General features: G+C 34.1%; 1 protein-coding gene across 2 annotated transcripts in view; it reads right to left on the reverse strand.

Moving 5' to 3' along the window:
- SEC24B (SEC24 homolog B, COPII coat complex component) overlaps positions 1-22,515 on the reverse strand; it is a 97,466-nt gene that overhangs the window by 41,766 nt on the left and 33,185 nt on the right. The window contains exons 4-5 of one of the 2 annotated variants that reach the window (XM_072755489.1): positions 13,746-13,850; positions 747-827 (exon numbers count right to left, since the gene is read on the reverse strand). In XM_072755489.1, the coding sequence (XP_072611590.1) occupies positions 747-827; positions 13,746-13,850 (186 nt within the window). The remainder of the gene's footprint in view (positions 1-746; positions 828-13,745; positions 13,851-22,515) is intronic. The other variant, XM_072755488.1, reaches the window with a different exon arrangement.

The following is a 22,515-nucleotide window of genomic DNA, read 5'->3' on the forward strand; positions in this document are numbered from 1 at the left end:
ACCAAAGTGGTAAGAAATAAAGAAAAGGGCAAAATTACTTGTTCTGTTAGTCCTAAAGTTTCAAATCATTAGAAAAAGTGAGAAAGCAAGCAGATTGTCAGGTTATCCGTGATAAGAGACAGACAAAAAAGGGAAATCCCATTAAACTGGGATATTATAGTGAAATGACTACTAATTATAAAACTTAAGCTTGTATATATTTTTTAATACTATTCACCACTCTTATTCCTATGTAATGACCAAAGTTATTTCCAGATAAAGTTAAAAGTAATGCCTCCAAAATTTACCCCTAAGTTGGTTAATCTATTTACCTGGTGAGGCAGCCAGGAGCCATAGGGGGGAGTAAAGAGTCAAAGACTATTTATATTCAGAGGCTAGTTGGAAGGAATTGAAGGACCAAAACATGAGAACAGAGATACAAAATTTACTTAAGAAGTTATCAGCATAAAAAAGAAGGGAAAGAGGAGAATTATTTACTATTAAAAATCTTTTGGAAGGAGGAAAAAGATAAAGAGCATGATACAAAAACAAAATAATAAATTTCCTTAGGCCTCCCAGAAACGACATTTGTAGTTGTTATATGACATTTAAAACTATTATAAAGTAAGGCTGAGAAATACCAGAAAATGTCCCCTTTTTCTGTTAAAAATACAGCCTTAATTATGTATAATGTATATTGATATTTGGAAAAAATTGATGATCAGTAATTTTTCAAGTAAGCACCAAATAGGCACAAAACAAATTACCTGGGTAGCTGCCTCCTTCCAAGGCATCATAACTGTTGGGCATTGGAGAAGCACTGCTCGTGGTAGAAGAGCTATCAACACCTGAAAGGAAAAACCAAAATATCTACTAAGTTTAAAATAATAATGTATCTTAGAGCAGCCTTTGGCAATTTTGAAAAAGATGTTTTGCTGAACTAGGAAAATTCCTGACTCTAGTAAAAACTAAAAGTGACTGATGTTTAATGACCTTTAAAAACCATATATAAATTTCAATAAATAAGGGTGGAGAGAACATGGAGCTGACAAGTGGAATAAATTTAATCAAACACATGTGAAGGTGTCTTAGAGAACAGGTATCAAACTTTTAAAAGTAGTCAAACACACAAAAATAAATGTTAGATTGATGGAAATGTTACTAGAATAACACCTCCAAAGGTCCCATCTACCAAGTCTCAAGCCATTAAGTACATTTAATCAATATTAAGAATTTTTAAGATAATGAAATTTTAGACTTTTATAAGGCAGCATGGCTGTATGAAACCATCTTAAAAGAGGAGTCTCTAGCTTGAGCTGCTAGAGCAGCTCACCATTTCTATGTCTCAGTTTATACATCTCCAGACTGGAGATTAAATGGTACTTATTGTTAATCAAGTAATATAAATGAAGTATTAGGTTTTAAGAATTTTTATTATGTTTGTTCATTCAAAACCTGTAAGATTAACAGGAATCATCAGTGGCAATTTATGAAGAAATTTAGTGATATGTCACATGGATAGAATATACAATATATTTCTTTCATTCATCTACTCACTCAATATTTTATTGAGAACCTACATTTATCCTACATTGACATGGTAGAGTATATACCAATGAATGAAATGATAATCCACATGGTCCCTCTCTTGCATTAGCGATCTTGGTCTCTTTCATTATGACACAAAATTCTGTGCACAGAGGTGATCCTTAGCTCTTACTACTAATATTATAACTGGGGTTTAGGTTAATTTTCAACTGTGATATAAAAGGAACAGGTATGGATAATTATCCTTCACTGAATAATTTTGGATAACCATGAAAATTAGGTATACTGGACTCAGATCATAAATGTTAAAGCTTTTTGCAAAGGAACATTTTATTATCAGCAAAAAAACATGAAACTACAAAAGACTGCAGTTACTTTAGGCTGTTCTTTACCTGCTATATAATTTTGGGTAAGTGACAATCCTCAATACTAACTAATACTCTGTTCTGCAAAATGAGAATGATTTAAAAAATGCCCTACATGTATGCTTCTTACTGTTCTCATGTAGCTTAAATGAGATGGTAAATAAGAAGCAACTTAGAAAACATGAGGGCTATAAAATAAGTAATAGGTAAAAGACACTAATGTTTACTAGGTGCTTTCTTTGTGATAAACATAAAATTTTTGCATATCTATGTCATTATTAATTTTAGAAGGGGAAGTAATGGCTCTTCCTTTTTGTTCCTTGTGTTCGTAAAAATACAATTAAAGAAAAATGCTGATATATAAAGTCAAAAGTCTTGAAGTAAAGCATTAAAAAACAATATACCAATACCCAAAGCAAGATTCAGTACAATCTCTATCAAAATGTCAATAGCATTTTTCACAGAACTGAACAAATAATCCTAAAATTTCTATGGAACCACAGAAGACATCAAATAACCAAAACAATCTTAAGAAAGATGAACAATCTTAACAAAGAAAATCACAATCCCAGATTTTAAAATATATTTTACAAAGCGATAGTAATCAAAATAGTATGGTATTGGCACAGAAACCAACATATAGATGAATAGAACTAGGTAGAAAGCCCAGAAATAAACCCATGCTTATAGGACGAATTAATCCATAACAAAAAAAGGAAGAATATACAATGGAAGAAAAAACTTTTAATAAATCATGTTGGGAAAACTGGACAGTTACATGCAAAAGAAAGAAATTGGACCACTTTCTTGCACCATACACAAAAATAAACCCAAAATGCATTAAAGATCTAAATGTGAAACTTGAAACCATCAAACTTCTAGAAGAAAATACAAGCAGTAATCTCTCAGATGTGGCCTTAGCAATATATTTATGGATATGTCTCCTCAGGCAAGGGAAAAATAAGCAAAAATAAACTATTGGGACTCTACCAAAATAAAAAGCTTTTACACAGCAAAGGAAACCATCAATAAAACGAAAAGGCAACCCACTGAATGGGAGATGGTATATGCAAATCATGTATCTGATAAAGGGTTAATACTGAAAATATATAAAGAACTCATAAATACTCAACATCAAACAGTCTGATTTAAAAAATGGGCAGAGGTCTTGAATAGAACTTTCCAAAGAAGATATACAGATGGCCAACAGACACATGAAAAGATGCTCAACATCACTCATCATCAGAGAAATGCAAATCAAAATCACAATGAAAGACCACCATACCAGTCAGAATGGCCAGCTAGTATCAAAAAGACAAGAAATAACAAATGTTGGTTATAATGAGAAGGAAAGGTAACCCTCATGCACTGTTGGTGGGAATGTAAATTGGTATAGCTACTATGGAAAACAGTATGGAATTTCCTCAAAAAATGAAAAAGAACCCACAAAAAAACCACACAATCCAGAAATTCCACTACTGGGTATTTACCGCCCCCCTCCCAAACCAAAACACTAATTTGAGAAGTTATATGCACCCCTATGTGCATTCCACATTATTTATAATAGTCAAAGTATAGAAGCAACCCAAATGTCCACTAATAGATGAATGGATAAAAAAGATGTCTCTCTCTCTCTCTCTCTCTCACACACACACACAGAGCAATATTACTCAGCCATAAAAAAGAATGACATCTTGCCATGTGCTACAACACAGATGGATTTATTATGCTACGCAAAATAAGAGAAAGATAAATACCATTATTTCACTTATATGCGGAATCTAAAAAACAGAACAAATGAATAAACAAAAAAACCAGACTTTCAACTATACAGAACAGACTGGTGGTTGCCAGAGGGGAAGCAGGTAGGGTAAAATCGGTGAAGGGGATTAAGAGGTACAAACTTCCAGTTATAAAATAAATCAGGCATGGAGATGAAATCACAGCACAGGGAATATAGTTGATAATAATGTAATAACACCATATGGTAACACATGGTGACTGCACTTATTGTGGTAGGCACTGAGTGATGTATAGAACTGTCAAATCACTATGCTGCATACCTGAAATGAATATAACACTGTATATTAACAATACTTTAATAATAAAATAAAATCTTTGTTTACTAAGTCTCCCCCCAAAAATACACCAAAACTTAAATACTCATCAACAAATGAATGGATAAACAAAATGTGATATATCGATATAATGGGATATTATTCAACTATCTAAGGGAATGAAGTACTGATACATGCTACAAAGTGAATGATCCTTGAAAACACGCTAAGTGAAAGAAGCCAGACACAAAGGTCATAATTAGGATTCTATTAATATGAAATATCCAGAATGGGTTAAGTCTATATAAACAGAAAGTAGATTGGTGGTTAAAAGGGGCTGAGAGGAGGAGAAAATGGGAAGTTAATTGCCTAATGAAAATAGAGTTTCCTTTTCAGATGATGAAAATGTTTAGTTCTACCTAGTACAGTACTTTCTCAAAGTCAGAACTAGATAGAAGTGGTGACTACACAACAACCAAAATGACAGAACCAGACAAAGGCAGTGGTTATACTATTAGAGGACACTGAATTAATTATATACTTTAAAATGGTTAATTTCATGTTATGTGATTTTTTTACCTCAAAACCATATGTTAAGACAACATGAACAGGGAAAGAATATTCTTTTCAACAAGATAGCCATGTGACATAGAATAAAGTTAGACCCCTTCCTTACACCCTATCCTAAGACTAATTCAAATGGGTCACAGACCTAAATATAAGCAAAATCTTACAATATAGGAGTAAGTCTTTATGACCTTGGACTGGCAAAGGTTTCTTAAATATGACATCAAAGACACAAGCAACAAGAAAAAAATGATTTTATCAAAATAAAAAACTTTTATGCTCCAAAATATAACATCAAGAAAGAAAAGAGAAACCCACAGAATGGAAAAATATATTTGCAAATCATACATCTGATAAGGGTCCAGTATCCAGAATATAAAAAGAATTCTTACAACTCAACAATAAAAAGACAACCAAATTAAAAATGGGTAAAGAACTTAAAGATATTTCTACAAAGAAGATAAACAAATAACCAATAAATACATGAAATGATGCTCAACATCATCAAGCCACTAAGGAAATGAGAATCAGAACCACTGAGATGACACTTCATATCCACCAGGGTGGCTATAATTGAAAAGACAGATAATACCAAGTTTTAGCAGGAGTATGGAGAAATCAGAAACTTCATGAGACTGTAAAAGGGTGCAGTCATGTTGGAAAACATTCTGACGGTTTCTCAAAAGGTTCAACAGAGTTACCTAATAACGTGGCAATTCCACTCAAGAGAAATTAGAACATAAACCTCCACAAAGAACTGTACATGAATGTTCATAGCGGCATTATTCATATGGCCAAAAAGTGGAAACAACCTAAATATCCATCAACTCATGAATGAATAAATAAGATGTGATATATCTACACAACTGAACATTATTCAGCAATAAAAAAGAACTTAGTACTGATGCATACCACAACGTGGATGAACCCTGACAACATTATGCTAAGAGAAAGAAGCCAGTCACAAAAAGCCACATATTATATGATCTATTTATACTTAATACTCAAACAGGTAAATCTAGAGGCAAAAAGTAGATTAGTGGTTGCCTAGATCTGTGTATATGTATGGGTGGAGGAGGGCAAAAGCAGGAAGTAACTGCTAAAAGGTATAAAGTTTCTACTTGGGGGTAATAAAGATGTTTTGGTATTACATAGCAATGGTTGCAGAACTTTGCTAATATGCTAAAAACTGCCGAGTAAATGTTATAGTATTTCAATAAAACTATTATTTTAAAAAATACAGAGCATTCTCTGATTAAGAAAAACTTAATTCTTTAAGAATTTATTTGAGACAGAGAGAGAAAGAGAACATGGGCAGGGGGAATCCCAGGGCAGAGAGAGAGGAAGAGTGAGAAGCAGACTCCCCATTGAGCAGGGAGCCTGACATGGGGATTAATCCCAGGATCCTGGGATCATGACCTGGGCTGAAGGCAGCCACCTAATAGACTGAGCCACCCGGGCGTCCCAAGAAGAACTTTTAATCATTAATATCAAGAAATAATTATTCTTGAAAAAATTGAAGAGAAGATTGCTTACACATATCAACTTATTTTAAAGATTTAAAGCATTAGTCTTGTAAAAATACTGTTTTCAGGAGCCTGGGTGACTCAGTAAGTTGAGTATCTGATTCTTGATTTTGACTCAGGTCATGATCACAGGGTCCTGGAATCCAGCCCTATGCTGAGATCCATGCTCAGTGAAAAGTGCTGAAGATTCTCTCTCGCTCTCCCTCTCTCCTGCTGTTCCCCTACCCCTAAAATGAATAAAATTTTTAGAAAAGAAATAATCTGTTTTATTTTTTAAAATGTATTTTATTTATTTATTCATGAGAGACACACAGAGAGAGGCAGAGACATAGACAGAGGGAAAAGCAGGCTCCCCGCAGGGAGCCTGATGTGGGATTTGATCCCAGGACTCCGAGATCATGCCCTGAGCTAAAGGCAGACACCCAACCACTAAGCCACCCAGGTGCCCCAATCTGTTTTATTTGTTTAATAATTTGAAGCCTCCTAGCTTTTTCTAAAATTCACTTTTGGAAGAAAAGAACCAATACAAATCTCTATTTTCAACTTGTTAAAAATAGCAAAGCAATGATAAAAGTTTTAAATCCAGATGAACCACTGAACTAAACATCTCAAGCTTTGCTAAAACTTATTGTTAAATTAAGTCATGCCATCACTGTCAAGACAAGTGGTATTTTTTAAGAGGTAGTACATTATATGTTAATATTCTGACCATATATTTTTTTAAATTTTTATTTATTTATGATAGTCACAGAGAGAGAGAGAGAGAGAGAGAGAGAGAGAGAGAGAGAGAGAGCGCAGAGACACAGGCAGAGGGAGAAGCAGGCTCCATGCACCGGGACCCGTGGGATTCAATCCCGGGTCTCCAGGATCGTGCCCTGGGCCAAAGGCAGGCACCAAACCGCTGCGCCACTCAGGGATCCCCTTCTGACCATATTTTAAAACACCTTCACTACTCCCCTACCATCTTGCAGAATAAAGTCTAAATGTCTTTGTGGTAGCATAAGGAACTTCAAAATGAGGCTTCTACTTCCCCTCTTCATCTCTATTTCTCTCCTATTGTTGCATTTATGCACTATAAATATTGGTTCATTAGCTTAGATTCTGTTCTTTCACATGGCAAACTCCTAATCATCCTTCAAATGTCAAATCCTCCATAAAATCTTTCTGATATACCCATGGAAAATCATTTCCTCTCCTATGTCAGGACATTTTCTCAACTCTTAATTAAAGTACTTTTCAAGATATATTGTAATCACATAAAGTGCCCTACCATATTATGAGTATACAGAGGAAGCTATACTACTGTATTAATCTCTGGAACCATGACACCAAGCAAAATATGGCTTTCTGTGTACAAGTTGGCTTTAATTAAATGAATAGCATTGGGACTTGCCCTCATTCTTAAACCTTAGATAGGTCCAGTTAGCAAGTACTTATAAAACACATAATCTATATTCTTAAAAAATAAAAAAATAAATAAAAAATAAAAAATAAAAATAAAATAAAAATAAAAAAAAATCTATATTCTTGATTAAATACTATAGATTTGCCATGGCTAGAGGAAAAAAGAAAGCATTTTCAAATGTTTAGTTTATTAGATTTGGGGCTAGCCTAGACATCTAATTACTACTTAAAAACTATTATATTTGAAAGTACCTTTGAATTCTAACTCCAGGTGCTGGAACCAAATCTCCTTCCACTGTTGCCCTAATGCTCTGCCCCATCTCACTATACAGAAAGTTGGGAGTTCCCAGCTATAGAAATCTTATATATATATGGCACGTTTATAAGGTAAATGTTCAAGTAACAGGTACCATATTTTCTTTTTAATGTATATGAAAACTGAAAACTCCCAAATACTTTTCTTGTGGTGTGGGCCCTTTTACATCCTTCAGAGACCCAGAACATGTGGTCAATTTGTAAAATTTAACAAATATATTACATATGTATTAAATTAAGCTGAAAGATACCTACTTGTTAAAATAATATAATACGACATCAATTGAAGGGAAAGACAGATTTGAACCCTTTTAAGGATTCTTTTACAAGGGATGGGGGAAGGGGAGATACTGGTCAAAGAGTACAATCTTCTAGTTGTAAGATGAGTATGTTTGAGATATCTAATGTATAGCATAGTATTAGAGTTTATAATACTGTACTATATGCTTGGATTAAAAGAATTCCCATGAGTGGCTCAGTTGGCTAAGTATCTGCCTTCAGCTCATGTCATGATGCCGGGGTCCTACGATTGAGTCCTGCATCAGGCTCCCTACTCAGCCTGCTTCTCCCTCTTCTGCTTTAAAAAAAAAAAAAAAAAAAAAAAAGTGATTTCTCTTTGGAACTTAGACCTAAGCAGGTTCATACTGTCTTATTATCTATAGAAGTCAACTTGACTTGTTCTGTGTCAAAATACATTATCTTTTAAAATACCCCAGGCAACCCATAAACGTGTATCTCTGATGTAGTACCTGACACTAGTTAGTTACTATGAGCCTGTGTGAAAGTCAAACAAAAACTGACTACAATCTTAAAATTCACTATGAAAAATCAAATTTTATTCCACTAGCACTTACAAAAGATAGCACCAAGCTGTCACATTCCCAGTGCCATATGAGAAAGCTACCTGTTGTCCTTCTTGCCTCGTCCCAACCTGAAAATTCCCTAGGGAAAAAGTGATTGAGAGTTTGTACAGCAGGGAACAGAACATTAATTCAAAGTGTTTTCCAGGAACAGGGCTGATCACAGCCTGAAGTCTGAATTAGTTGTTTGTTTTCCCTCCCTCTCACATGATTTCACTTCTCAATTCTTATTTCACTGCTTTTTTCCTTTCTCTCCCACTTTCATGTTAGTATTCCTTACTGTAACAAGAATGACAGTATTTGTCTGCAGTATGAGACCTAAAACTAATAGAGGGTCCACTCTAGCACCAACAACTGAAGGATGAATACCCATGACTGAATAAACCCAGAGACAGCTTGCTACTTACTCAAGTTTCCTTTAATTTTAAGTTTATTCTCCAACAATTCCAAATTTTTAGTAGCTTCTAATAAAATATAAGACTATCCCTCGTACAAAATCTATACCATAACGATAAAGAGGAATATTAATTTCTGAATCTGCTCATTAATATTTCATTATTATTTAATAAATTTTATCAAAATCAGAACAATTCCACATAAACTAAACACACAAAAGTCTCATGAATACGGGGAATGAATACCACTGAAATGCTTAAAAAGTAGAGCACTCTAAATCTCTACTTTATATAAATACTTGTATGTTGTCTCCACAATAATTTGAGCCCCTTTTACCTCTCTAGACATGAAAAAATTATTGTAACTGAGCAGGGTTTTAAAAAATAAAATAAAATTCATTTAAAAGCTACATTTTCTTTTTCATTTAAAACATGTCTTTAATTTGCAATCAACAAACATAGGATTTTTTTTTTAAACAAACCATGAATTGAGAACACAGGATTCTAGTAAAAATGTCCATGGTATAGTCTTAACATTTTGCTGAATAAAAAACGGCAGGAGGAAGACAGTATGTCAGTAATACAGCAGTGATGACTGCCACATGCCAGTAGTGGTTAGTTCCCTCCTGCTGCAGTACTTTGTGTTCTCAGTAGGAGATAGAGATTCCTTCCTTTTCACACCTTTATGCAGAGACAGTTTGAATCTCCTCCACTCTGCTCCTTAGTAGTTGCAGGACCAGAGACAAATGGTACTTAATTTGTTCAGATCAAAGTCAACTCATCTGTAAAATGGAGCCAATTATCTCTGGCTTACAGGACTGTTGAGAAGAATAAACTGCAATAAGAATATAATCTCAGTGTTAATGACTGGTATATCTTTTTGAGCGCTTACCATTTGCCAGATACTGTTCTAAGCTCTTTATAAAGAATACCTTCAATCCTCAAAATAATTATATGTAATTGTTACTGTTATTATTCCCATTTTACAGATGAGTAAATTGAAACTCAATGTGTTTAAGAAACTTGTCACAAAGCTGTTAAGTGTCAAAGTCAGGATTTGAATCTAGAAAAATTGACCCAAAAACCCAGGGAGACACATTAGCTCCTTAGTGCTATGACCGACACACAGTAAGTGCTCAAAAATGTTAGGTATTATTAAAATTATTAAAATCTAAATGCCACTGAGCTAAGAACTTAGAAATTTTTCTGGTGCAGCCACTCTGGAAAACAGTATGGAAGTTCCTCAAAAAATTAAAATTAGAACCACCCTACGACCCAGCAATTACACTATTAGGTAGTGTACCCAAAGAATATAAAAATACTAACTTATAGGGGCACATCCATCCCGATGTTTAAACTATATATTTTTTTAAGATTTTTATTTATTTATTCATAGAGACAGAGAGAGAGAGAGAGAGAGAGAGAGGCAGAGACACAGGCAGAGGGAGAAGCAGGCTCCACGCAGAGAGCCCGACGTGGGGTCTCGATCCCGAGCCTGCAGGATCACACCCCAGGCTGCAGGCAGCGCTAAACCGCTGCGCCACAGGGGCTGCCCCATCCCAATGTTTATAGCAGCATTATCTACTATAGCCAAATTATGGAAACAGCCCAAGTGTCCATCAACTGATGAATTGATAAGAAGAGGTTGTATAAATACACACACACACACACTGGATTATTACTTAGCCAACAAAAATAATGAAATCTTGCCATTTGCAAGAACATGGAAAGAGCTAGAGAATACAGTGCTAAATGAAGTAAGTCGGAGAAAGACAAATAATGTTATGATTTCATTCATATGTAAAATTTAAGAAATAAAAAAGCAAAGGGAAAAAAGAGTGTGAGGGGCAAACTGAGAAACAGACTCTTAACCACGGAGAACAACTGATGATTACCAGACAGGACGTGAGTGGGGAGTGGGTGAAACAGGTGATGGGGATTAAGGAGGGCAGTTGTGCTAGCCCGGGGTATTATATAGAAGTGTTGAATCACTATATTGTAGATGAATTATTTTCTTTAATTTTATTTATTTATTTATGATAGTCACACAGAGAGAGAGAGAGAGAGAGAGAGAGGCAGAGACACAGGCAGAGGGAGAAGCAGGCTCCATGCACTGGGAGCCTGACGTGGGATTCGATCCCAGGTCTCCAGGATCGCGCCCTGGGCCAAAGGCAGGCGCCAAACCGCTGCGCCACCCAGGGATCCCCTGAATCACTATATTGTGCACCTGAAACTAATATTTCACCAGAGCTTAGAGAAAACCTTAAAAAAAAAAAAAAAAAAAACCTCAGAAATTTTTAATCAGTAATATATTCAAGAAAAAAGTAATTAAGCAAGACAAGGTAGGGGGAGAAAAACCATGAATGCTTAATCTTTTGATTTCCCAATTTTTTTTTTCCCATCTAAGGAAACAGTTTTCAACAATTATACCTAATTCCAAGCAGAATAAGTCAGAGTGATTTAGTTAACAATACTGGAATTAAAAGGAAAAATAGCAAAAAAAAAAAAAAAAAAAAAAAATGAGAGCAAGTTAGGCTGACAACACAGAAAATAATATATTATTGAATTGTATAAAAATAAGGATCATGAGAGGATCTGAATAATATATACATTAAGTAATAATAATTCAAGGTCTAGAACAATGATCCATTAATAGCAAAAACCACACACTAAAATCAGACCTTGGTTTCTAAAATACCCTTGTCCACTAAAGGAAATAGGACTCCTTGGAGAAATGGCTCAGTCCATGGCTGCAGCAGTGTAAGATGAGCTAGGAATATCTTACTAAGGCCTCAATGTGCTTAAAGTAAGTGCTTAAAGATTCATGGGAACATTTTTAAAAGACAGTTTGAAGGAGCTGGCACTGACCAAGTTGCTATCAAAATAACTAACAACTATAATGGATTATTACAAAGTGAATAAAATAAGAATCCATGAGTCAATATGAACCCAAAGACGTCAACAAGGGAGAAGAAAAAGATCTCCTTTATACTAAAACTTTGATTCATAAATATAGAAGGAATGTTGGAATTAAAAAATCATTCATGAATACTGAAAACAGAATGACCGTTTAAGAACAGAACATTTACAGGCTATCAAAATAATCTCCCCACAAATTACTTATTAATTTCAAGGGGAAAAGTAGTAACTTTACAGTGGAGAAACTTGGCTGACACCATTTTAATCAAGTGATCAAAGTTAATATCATCAATATGGGAACAAATCGACATCATGTGCCTTGGACAGGGCACACTAAGAACAGAACATTACTTTAGTGCCAATTCTGCCAAAAACACATGATCTGAATCTAATCACAAGGCTACATCAGATAAACCCAAACTGAGGTACATTCTAAAAAACAACTGGCCTATATTCTTCAAATATGTCAGTCAAGAAAAAGAAAGAAAGGGTAAAGGATTATCTCAGATGGAAGAAATCTATATAGAAATGGCCACAAATATCAATGGATGATCCTTGAATTAGATCTTGGGCCATGAAAACAGCTATAAAAGACCTTACTGAGACAACTCTCGAGATCTGATTATGGACTGTATAGCAGATATTATTACATCAGTGTTTAACATACTGTACTGTGGTTATGTTACGTAAGACATTGTTCTTATAATGAGGAAATACATACTAAAGTACAGAGGGGTAAAGGTACATAACTCCAACTTATTTTCAAATGATGTAGAAAAAATGTAGAATTATAAAACAAGTGGGGCAAAAATGGTTTATGTAAGTGTACATCGGAGTTTCTTTTACTCTTCTTACAACTTTTCTGTAAGACTGCAATCATATAAAATTTAAAAATTACAAAAAATGCAAAAAGATAGATGGGTATATATGTATTTCAAGTAAAAAAAAAAATTACCCCCCATCTGTAACCCTCTATTTTTACCCCTCCTCAAATCATGTATAATGATTTGAATATTTTTAAAATACAAAAAAAATAAACTTGTGTTTAAGCATATTATTTATAGAGCCAATCCTTCTATTCAGTAATAAATATGACAAAGGGAGAACCATAGTTATATGTAACTTGAAAGCTCAGCACTTACTGGTTGTCTTAAACTATTAGAATTAATGAAGGAACTGAACTGCTCAATGTTCAGCCATGTTCTACCCAGCAAAGCCAGATGAAGATATTAAACAGGCCTGCAACACATAATCACAAGCACAACTTCTTCACTTAGCAAGAAGTGGACTACTACTTCAAGAAGCAGGACAGTAACTACAAATTTTGGGCCTTTAGATAGATATATGACAAGAAGGGCCAAAAAGAACCTCAAAGAAACATTATCAATTTCTCTTTCACTATTATAAAATCCATGTGGTTCATTCTGATTAAAGTAGCATGCAAAGCAGAAAATAAAACATTATTCCTAAAAGGGTGCTAAAGCAAGCATAAGCCAAAAGCTTCAGTTAGGACTCATTCTTTGGCATGTGTGACATGAGAGGAAATGCATTTCTGAAAGAAGCACTCTGTCATCATGAAAGATGCGTTGTTACTTACAAAATGGTAAAAGATGTCCAAAGGAGGAAAAATAAAACAAACAAGCAAAACACCTCATTTCAAGTGACCCAAATTTCTATAACCCAAATCAAGCAAGTTCATTGAGCTAAATCTGCAGACACTTTTTTTTTTTTTTTAAGGCTAATAGACTGTGGACATAAAAGAAAATTTGAGTAGGAAAAGATCAAGAACTGGTGTAAAGCTAAAGCAGACCTGCTTCCTCATCCTCCTCCTCCTCTTCCTCATCATCGGAAGTTGATGACAAGGGAGTTGGTGCGGAGCTAGCTTGATTATTAACATAGTCACCATACTGCATGCCTGTAAAGTGGAAAGCACAAACACAAGAGTCAAACCAACAGGAAAGATGAGAAATAAAACTTTGACATTGCATTAAAAGTGAGAAAGAACTCTGACATTCTAAAGAACATCCCAGCATGCATTTTAATGTTAGCAAATTTATTATCAAAACTGGAACCGTTAGAAAATTTCTGCAAAGCAGTTTAGTAAAAGCAGCTTTTATATGAACTGGTCTAAGTGTGAAAAAAGTACCACATATTACACTGATAATATTTAGGAAACTGCATTGATACTCTGAAAATTTTACTGAGCTCTATACATGTTTACCTTCTTTGACCTTGGGGCCCTTGTGGTGTACTTCCTTTGGGACTGTACATTCTTGGTAAGCAGTGATCATTTCTACTAAAATTAATTTATACAGCATTCAACACACATGCAAATACTTGATACCTTCCTTCTGCTAATGCCAACTTGATGGTAACTCAGTTCTCATAACGGAAAAAGAATGACAGTTAAAGAAAAAGAACTGTATTCAGAATAGTTCTCTGCTCACAGATGCTCAAAAAAGGAAAAAAAGAGAGCTTATTAACTGTGGTCCCACAAGTGTGACAATTATTAACTGTGGTCCTACAAGTGTGACAATTATAAAACAGTGAATTTTCTGAGGTGATCAATCATCTCACCTATTTGCCTACATGTCAGTCTGAAGCAGGTGGATGGGACTGGTCCTCTGTGTAAGACACATTGAGAAGGAAGATTGTGTGGAAAAGGTATGGCTGGTAACTGTGTAACTTCTCCAAAAAAAGAAAAGTGATTGGGTATTTTTATTTTTTAATAAATCTGATAAAATTAGGCTAAAATTAATATCCACAAATTTTAAGAGGGAAAATAAAATAATCCCAATTAAAAATAAAAATAGAAAAAAGAATAAACATCCATATAAAGAAAATCTTATAGTTCAACTTAAAAAAAAAAAAAGGATAACAGAAGAAACCCAAAAACATAGTGTAGATTTTTAAGGACATTTCACAATATTGGAAGCACAATGAAGCCCTGCCTCACCAAAATCATATGGTAGTCCTCTGATGCTTTCTTTTTCTTAATTTAAGATGACCTTTTAAAATTAGCATATTTTGTTAAGAAACGTCACTCATGTCTATCATAGGAAAAATACTATTAAAGAGAAAAATTTGACCTCAGAAGAGAGCAAAGGTTAAACTGTCAATGAGTGAAGCTTTGATCTTCCCAGTAGGACCAAGTAAGTCACAGAAACATGCTGGCTTTGCTGGAACATCTTTTAAATATAGATAAAACAGAGGTGTCTGGGTGGCTCAGTTGGTTGAGCATCTGACTTCAGCATAGGTCATGATCTTGTGGTCCTCGGATCAAGCCTATGGTGGCTCCATGCTCAGTGGGGGAGTCTGCTTTTCCTTCTCCATCTGACCCTCCTCCTGCTCATGCTCTCTCTCTTATAAAATAAAATCTTTAAAAAATATATATAGATAAAATAGTAGTTACCATAAACGCATCTGAGAAAGTAAAAATCAATGTGAACTAAAATAAATTCAGGCAATATAAGAAATCAACTTGATACCTTGAAAGACCAAATTCAGAGTGGCATGTGCCTCTAACAAAAGCCTATTTAAAATGAAAATTTGACTAATACTAGACCTTATGTTAAATATACTAAAAAGTTTGCAATAAAACACAAGTTAACAGTAAAAAGATTTTAGAGCAAATTCTTCAATTTAAGAACCTCTTTAAAAATGAAGTACTTTCTCAAAATGCAGTTAGCACTGCATTTTAAAAAGTACGCGTATATATAGAATAAGAAGAAAGAAGAAACTCTATTTACTGTACTAAGAGAGGCCACGAAGCAGGAAAAAAATCGGAAGAAAATCCATTCTTTTCATGACTGAATCAATAATTGTTCTGTTGACTCTGTAACTAAACAAAGGAGCCAAAGTACAGCACAAACCCATCTGTATGATAAGACACTTTCCTCCCTTTCTCCAAATTTACTGAATTAAAAACAGATTCACTTATTTTTGGAAAAATATCCAATGCTTAATTAGGAACAAATGAGATGGCTATACAATGATTTAAAAAAATCTAAAGAGCAACTAACTACTTAATGCACTGGAAAAATCTATGAATAAGAGAATAGAGTAAAATTATTCATCACTTTATATGATATCACGGATGTCAATGTACTATGTTAACAGAATGTCACACCAAATACTCAATTTTTTACTTTTCCTGAAAAAAGATGCAATCCTTTTGGAGAAGTGCTAGAGATGAAAGATTTAAGCCCTTCCCCAACTGTCACTCTTACTATGCTCAGAATTTAGCCTTTTGCTTGTCCAAGTAAACTTTGGGAATATTAATGGCACAAGATTATGACATTTTTGTTTGTGACTCCAAAGTAACAACCAATCCTTATTTAAATGCCCTGCTCTACGCTGGGTACAATATATACAAACTGCAACAAATGGGCAGTTACAGCCAAGTCATCTACTCTACAATATATGAATGGTTATGCAAACTTCCTGAGTGCCTCTACTTAGATATTCTTTAACAGCCAGACCTATGTATGAAATACTCAGATTGCATATATGAGGTGGTAGAAAATGACATCTTCTAGAGCTTAGCTTGAAAGGCACTGTAGAAATGTACATGGAGACCTCCTACTCCAACCACTACCACTACAACCAAATGGGGCGGGAATGCTGTATCCTAACTTATTCTGTTTTAACCAGAGCTTTCAAGGTGTGAATCGAATAAACCAAGAAGTTTAAGACACACTGCACTGACAGAACCTAACATGATGAAGAGCTTTGTTATCAACTGCACCCCAGTATTTTAAAAAGGACATTTAGTTTAAACTACCTATTTTTTTTTTAATTTTTATTTATTTATGATAGTCACACACACAGAGAGAGAGAGGCAGAGACATAGGCAGAGGGAGAAGCAGGCTCCATGCACCGGGAGCCCGATGTGGGATTCGATCCTGGGTCTCCAGGATCGCGCCCTGGGCCAAAGGCAGGCGCCAAACCGCTGCGCCACCCAGGGATCCCTAAACTACCTATTTTTTAATTTAAAGTACCTTTAGGCAAAACTCTCCAGGAGACCATATTCTGTGAGCTGCTTAATAAAAGGCATCTTCACTGTTCCCTGGATACAGCTACATGGGGAATAAATAAAGTCTTAATAAATCCTTGGGGCGCCTGGGTGACTCAGTTAATCATCTGCCTTTGGCTCAGGTCATGATCCCAGGGTCCTAGGATCGAGTCTTGCATTGGGGTGCCTGCATTGGGAAGTCTGCTTCTCCAATCCCCCTGCTTTGTTCTCTCTCTTTGTGGCAAATAAATAAACTCTTTAAAAAAAGAGAGAGAGAGAGAGAGAACTTTAGCTTTTTAAAATTGATAGCTTTTTTAAATTGAACAGTTCAAACTTCTGAGTGTTATCTTTTTCTAAGCTGGTTTTCAAACTAGGAACACGTACTATAAGACTTTTCAAGTCTTTGCAAAATGGTTTTAAGGGAATCAATTTCCATAGTACTCTCTAAAACCTACCCATCTTAAAAAGCGCCTATGTTAACAACAGCCATTCTCTCACTGAACAAAGGAAACACATATTCTTAATTTATCCTTAATACCCAGTCCTGAGATATAAAAAAAACCTCTTAATATAAATATAAATATATAAATAAAAATAAATACCTGAGATATAAAAAATACCTCTTAATACCCAGTCCTGAGATATAAAAATCCTTATGGCACTAAAGGGAAAGCTTCCTCCGTCCTTAAATGATTAATCAAGGCACGCTGTATCTACATGTATATGTATATAATACCCAGTCCTGAGATATAAAAATCCTTATGGCACTAAAGGGAAAGCTTCCTCCGTCCTTAAATGATTAATCAAGGCACGCTGTATCTACATGTATATGTATATATATGTATATATATATATATATATATATACAGGTATACCTGTATATACATGGTATACCTTGCCATACATGTTTCAGTTAAAGATGAAACATGTTAGAAATGGGGTTGGTACTTCCTGGAATGTTCTTAATTCAGAAATACTGAAAAGTATCCTGGTAGAAGTAATGATGAATTTATTTATTTATTTTAAATATTTTATTATTTATTTATTCATGAAAGGCACAGGTAGAGGGAGAGGCAGAGACACAGGCAGAGAGAGAAGCAGGCTCCACGCAGGGAGCCAGACGTGGGACTTGATCCCAGGTCTCCAGGGTCACACCCTAGGCTGAAGGCAGCACTAAACCGCCAAGCCACCCAGGCTGCCCAGGAATGATGAATTAATTTAATAATTCTACATACACGCAGCTCAAAACTACTACTGTCAAATAACTGACTGCTTTCGAAAGAGTCCCATGAGACCAAAGCAAAAACAGTACAAAATACTGAACAGATAAGCAGCAAGACACTGAATAAAGATGGGGACTCTGGGTTCAATTTTAGGTTCTAGCACTTACCAGCTATGTTTCCCCGGGGTAAGTTACTAACCTCTGTGGTTTTCATTTACATCATCTGTTAAAAGGGGTAATAACTACCTCAAATGGTTGTTGTAAGGATTAAATGAATTATTTCATAAATTATTATTTCACAAATTATTTCAAAACTTCAAAGGCTGCCTGAAATGTACTATTATATAATTATTAGCTATTATTATTATTGAATTTCAAAAACATAAAAAACATATTTTTGTGTATATTTAATTAAAAACAATTATTTTCCGCTATTCTTAATATTTGTCAATATAGGGGATAGAGCTAGTCATTTAAAAAAAGAACCTTCCACCAATCTGAGTGGTATTCTTAGCAACGTAAATTCTTTTAAAACAAGTAGAAGGGATCCCTGGGTGGCGCAGCGGTTTAGCGCCTGCCTGAGACCCAGGATCGAATCCCACGTCGGGCTCCCGGTACATGGAGCCTGCTTCTCCCTCTGCCTATGTCTCTGCCTCTCTCTCCCTCCCTCTCTGTGACTATCATAAATAAATAAATAAATAAATAAATAAATAAATAAATAAATAAATAAATAAATTAAAACAAGTAGAATGTTTTCTAGGATGACCAATTTTTTTCAAGATACACTGAAAAAAAACTATAGATAAAAATTCTACGTAATTTCTTTCAGAGTCAATATGAGATGTTCAATAAAGTATTTTACAATCTACTTTATCATAAAATATTTATAATGATTATAATTACTTCTCACCTCCTTATATTTTATATAATATTTAATTCTATTTCCTTTTAACAACAACAACAACAACAACAACAACAATATTTATTAAGAGAGGAACCCATTATCACTAAGTGGTATATGTTTTTCTTTTTTCAGTTAATTACATGGCAATATTTTAATCATGATGTCTGACGAAATTAACAGTTATTTCTGATTTTTATACTTGATTCCTTTTAAAATATTTTTAAAAAGTCAAATACCAGAATTTGATACACACAATGCATATATTTACCACTAGAATACAATGCTTCAAGATAATCCTCACTGCATAAATAGCCTAATATTAGGTACATGTCACACTGCTTTATTTCAAATTTGGTAATGAAAAACAGCATATCGACTCATTGCCTAGTTTTTATAACCTACTATAAAAAAGGATAAATTAATCATATTAGATTTTTGACATTTAAATTTGACTGCTTTTAGTAATTTGGCTTAGAAGACAGACATACACTATAATTTATTTCTCATTGGAGCTTATGATACTCCTTTGAAACTAGGAACATATTTCCTTAGATTAAAAAAATGAAATTAGATTTTCTGACAAAGAATAACATTTGCCTCACTGGTTTGAAAATGAAGACTGCTTTTGCCGATTAGGTTATATGAGATACCATACATAAAATAAATGACCTACATCATAGTATGAAGTTTTTGATAAAAATACATTTAAAGGATATGATATTTATTATATTGGCAATAGTACAATGAAATTCATAATATTTTAAATAATTGCTGATTCAGTAAAACAAGTATTGGGTTTGCAGGCAGAAGATCTATACTGATCTTGGCACCCCATCTAGGGAGTTGGTGTTTTTTTTGGAAGATACCTAACCTCTTTAAACTTCAATTTTTTCTTCTATAAAAGGAAGATGAAATATGACATGCTTGCTTCACCTGATGATCAAGAGAGATAATAAAAGTTAAAGGTATTTTAAAATTGTAAACTGCTACATGAAAGTAATAGTGCTACTCTCTATCTATAACCTGGAAAATAAAATCTAACAAACAACAATTAAAATTTCTGACATGTAACTCAGAAGGTTAAACACATTTAAAAACTCCAAAGAGAGACACCTGGGTGGTTCAGTGGTTGGGCATCTACCTTTGGCTCAGGGTGTGATCCGGGGATCTGGGATCTGGAATCCGGTCCCACATAAGGTTCCTTGCAGGGAGCCTGCTTCTCCCTCTGCCTGTGTGTCTGCCTCTCAGTGTGTCTCTCATGAATAAATAAATAAAATCTTAAAAAAAAAAAAATGCCTTCCAATATCATTCCTATCTACTTGAACAAAGTTTCTTACTAATTAAATGTGTGAAAATAAACACTATGAATGAAATTTATCTAAAGTTTATCTTATTGTAGTAATGAGTCACATACAACTCTGGTATACAAAGCTATTGTGGGGATAGGGGAGAGTCATTCATCTCACTGAAAGATATTTCCAGTCAAAACGTACTTTCCATTTAAAAAATATACAAATTCATAATTTTTATATGTTGTTTTGGCCAACTATATGCTAATAATAATTGTATTGATGGTTTAATCCAGAAGAAAAAATGCTAATGCTCAGACACTCATGGTCATAGGCAATAAAGCAAAATGTAAAATTTTATTTTTTATAATATTACTATGGCAGAGAAGTATGATAGATTGATAAAAGAGTTTCTAGCTTAAGAATATATTGTTATATTCGGGGGAAAGAGTATTACACTAAGGAGAAAAAGGAAAAATGTAAACTTCCCAAATGTTAAAGAAGGGGCTCATCTGGGCCTTTTTTAAAAAAGATGATGGTAGGTTTATTCTAGTGTATACAAAGAATAATGTAAGATTTTTATTTTAAAAGTCAATATATGCATTATGTTGAAAAATTACATACCTTCAACTATTTAAACTTCTGGTGAAAAATTTTAGATGTCAATCTAAAAAATGTTCAAGTAGTTGCAGAGTGTACTCAAAAACTTTTTTAGGTAGATATGTAAGCAAAAATTTGCAGCCTCCCATCTTAAAACCAGTATGAGAATGCTGGGTCCTTCTGAGAATAACTAATAAAGGGTGTCTTTGATGCTGGGAGAAAAATATTAATCTCTTTTAAGCATTAATATTTTAGTAGTCATATCAGAACCACAGCATAGCTGATGCAGCCCCCACACCACCCAACTACAATAGGCACCATTCACATAAACCACAACTTACACAACATACGTGGTAGCCCTACCTCACATAATTAGGTCGTACAACCCAAATCTATCCAAAGATAAAGAGGCCACTAAAATAAGCCAATCTCCTACTTAAAGGAACAAAAGCTATAATTCAAATGTTCTAGTATTCTCTTTTCTGTTACTCATTCAAGGAGCTTCTCTTAAGTACATCAAAAATTTGTTAGCAGCCATCAAAACAATTCGGCCTCATTTTATAGAAAGATAAAAAGGTTACGTTAAAAATATTTCACTCTGCTACTTGGGTAGAGTAATTTATAATCTTGGGGAAATTACCTAATCTTTGTGAATCTCGCTTTTCTCATGTGTAAAACAGGGATAATACTATAAGGTTGTAATGGGGGTTAAGTGAGATAATATCTGGCACATTATAAATGCTCAGTAAATGGTAGCTCCTCTTTTCAAATCTATCTCATTAGTAAGAACCAAAAGGAAACGTATTACAATTATTTTGTGGGAATGTGGTTTACAAAATGATTTACTTATAGTAAAATGGTAGGATGGTACTCAAAGTAAAATGGTAAAAAAGAATGTAATAGGAAAAAAGATATTAGCAGGGGCAATGTGAAGGGTCAAAATGAGCATAATATTTAAGAAATGGAAAGTAGTCATCAATGTAGAGGAAAGATACCATTAATTCAGTTAAGGGCTCAACCTACCCTTAAGTTTTTTCTACTCATGATAAGCAAAACATTCCTACCAGTCCTTCATTTTAAACACAAATGCTTATAAAAAACTAGATTTTATTCCTAATATACCCACTGGCTTGTTGGGAATCAATGGACACTCCATGGTGCTGCAGTTGATTTTCCTATAAAGCCAAATAAGAAAATTTATAATGTATAATCTGATCAAATGATAGAAAGTCCTCTTGACCACACAGTCAACAGATAATAAGTAGTGAAAACAACTTAAAGTGCTTTTTCTGAATTTCAGAATGTAAGAGAGAAAGAGAATTCTTCATATTCAAGGTGAGAAGCTGTCACTATATAGTAAGTAGTACAGTTCCTTAGATAGTATTAATGGTTGTTCTGGAAATACAAACTATAGATTCCTAGTAACAGTTCAATTATCTCTCATGAAATGAAAAATACAGTATTTTAAATGGAAAGATCAATAGATTCGGAATTTTAGTCAGAAAGAAAACAAAATACTGCCAAAATAAAAGGCAAAGTAGGGAAAAAGGG

This window comes from Vulpes vulpes, chromosome 4 (assembly GCF_048418805.1).
Source record: "Vulpes vulpes isolate BD-2025 chromosome 4, VulVul3, whole genome shotgun sequence".
Lineage (NCBI taxonomy): Eukaryota > Metazoa > Chordata > Mammalia > Carnivora > Canidae > Vulpes > Vulpes vulpes.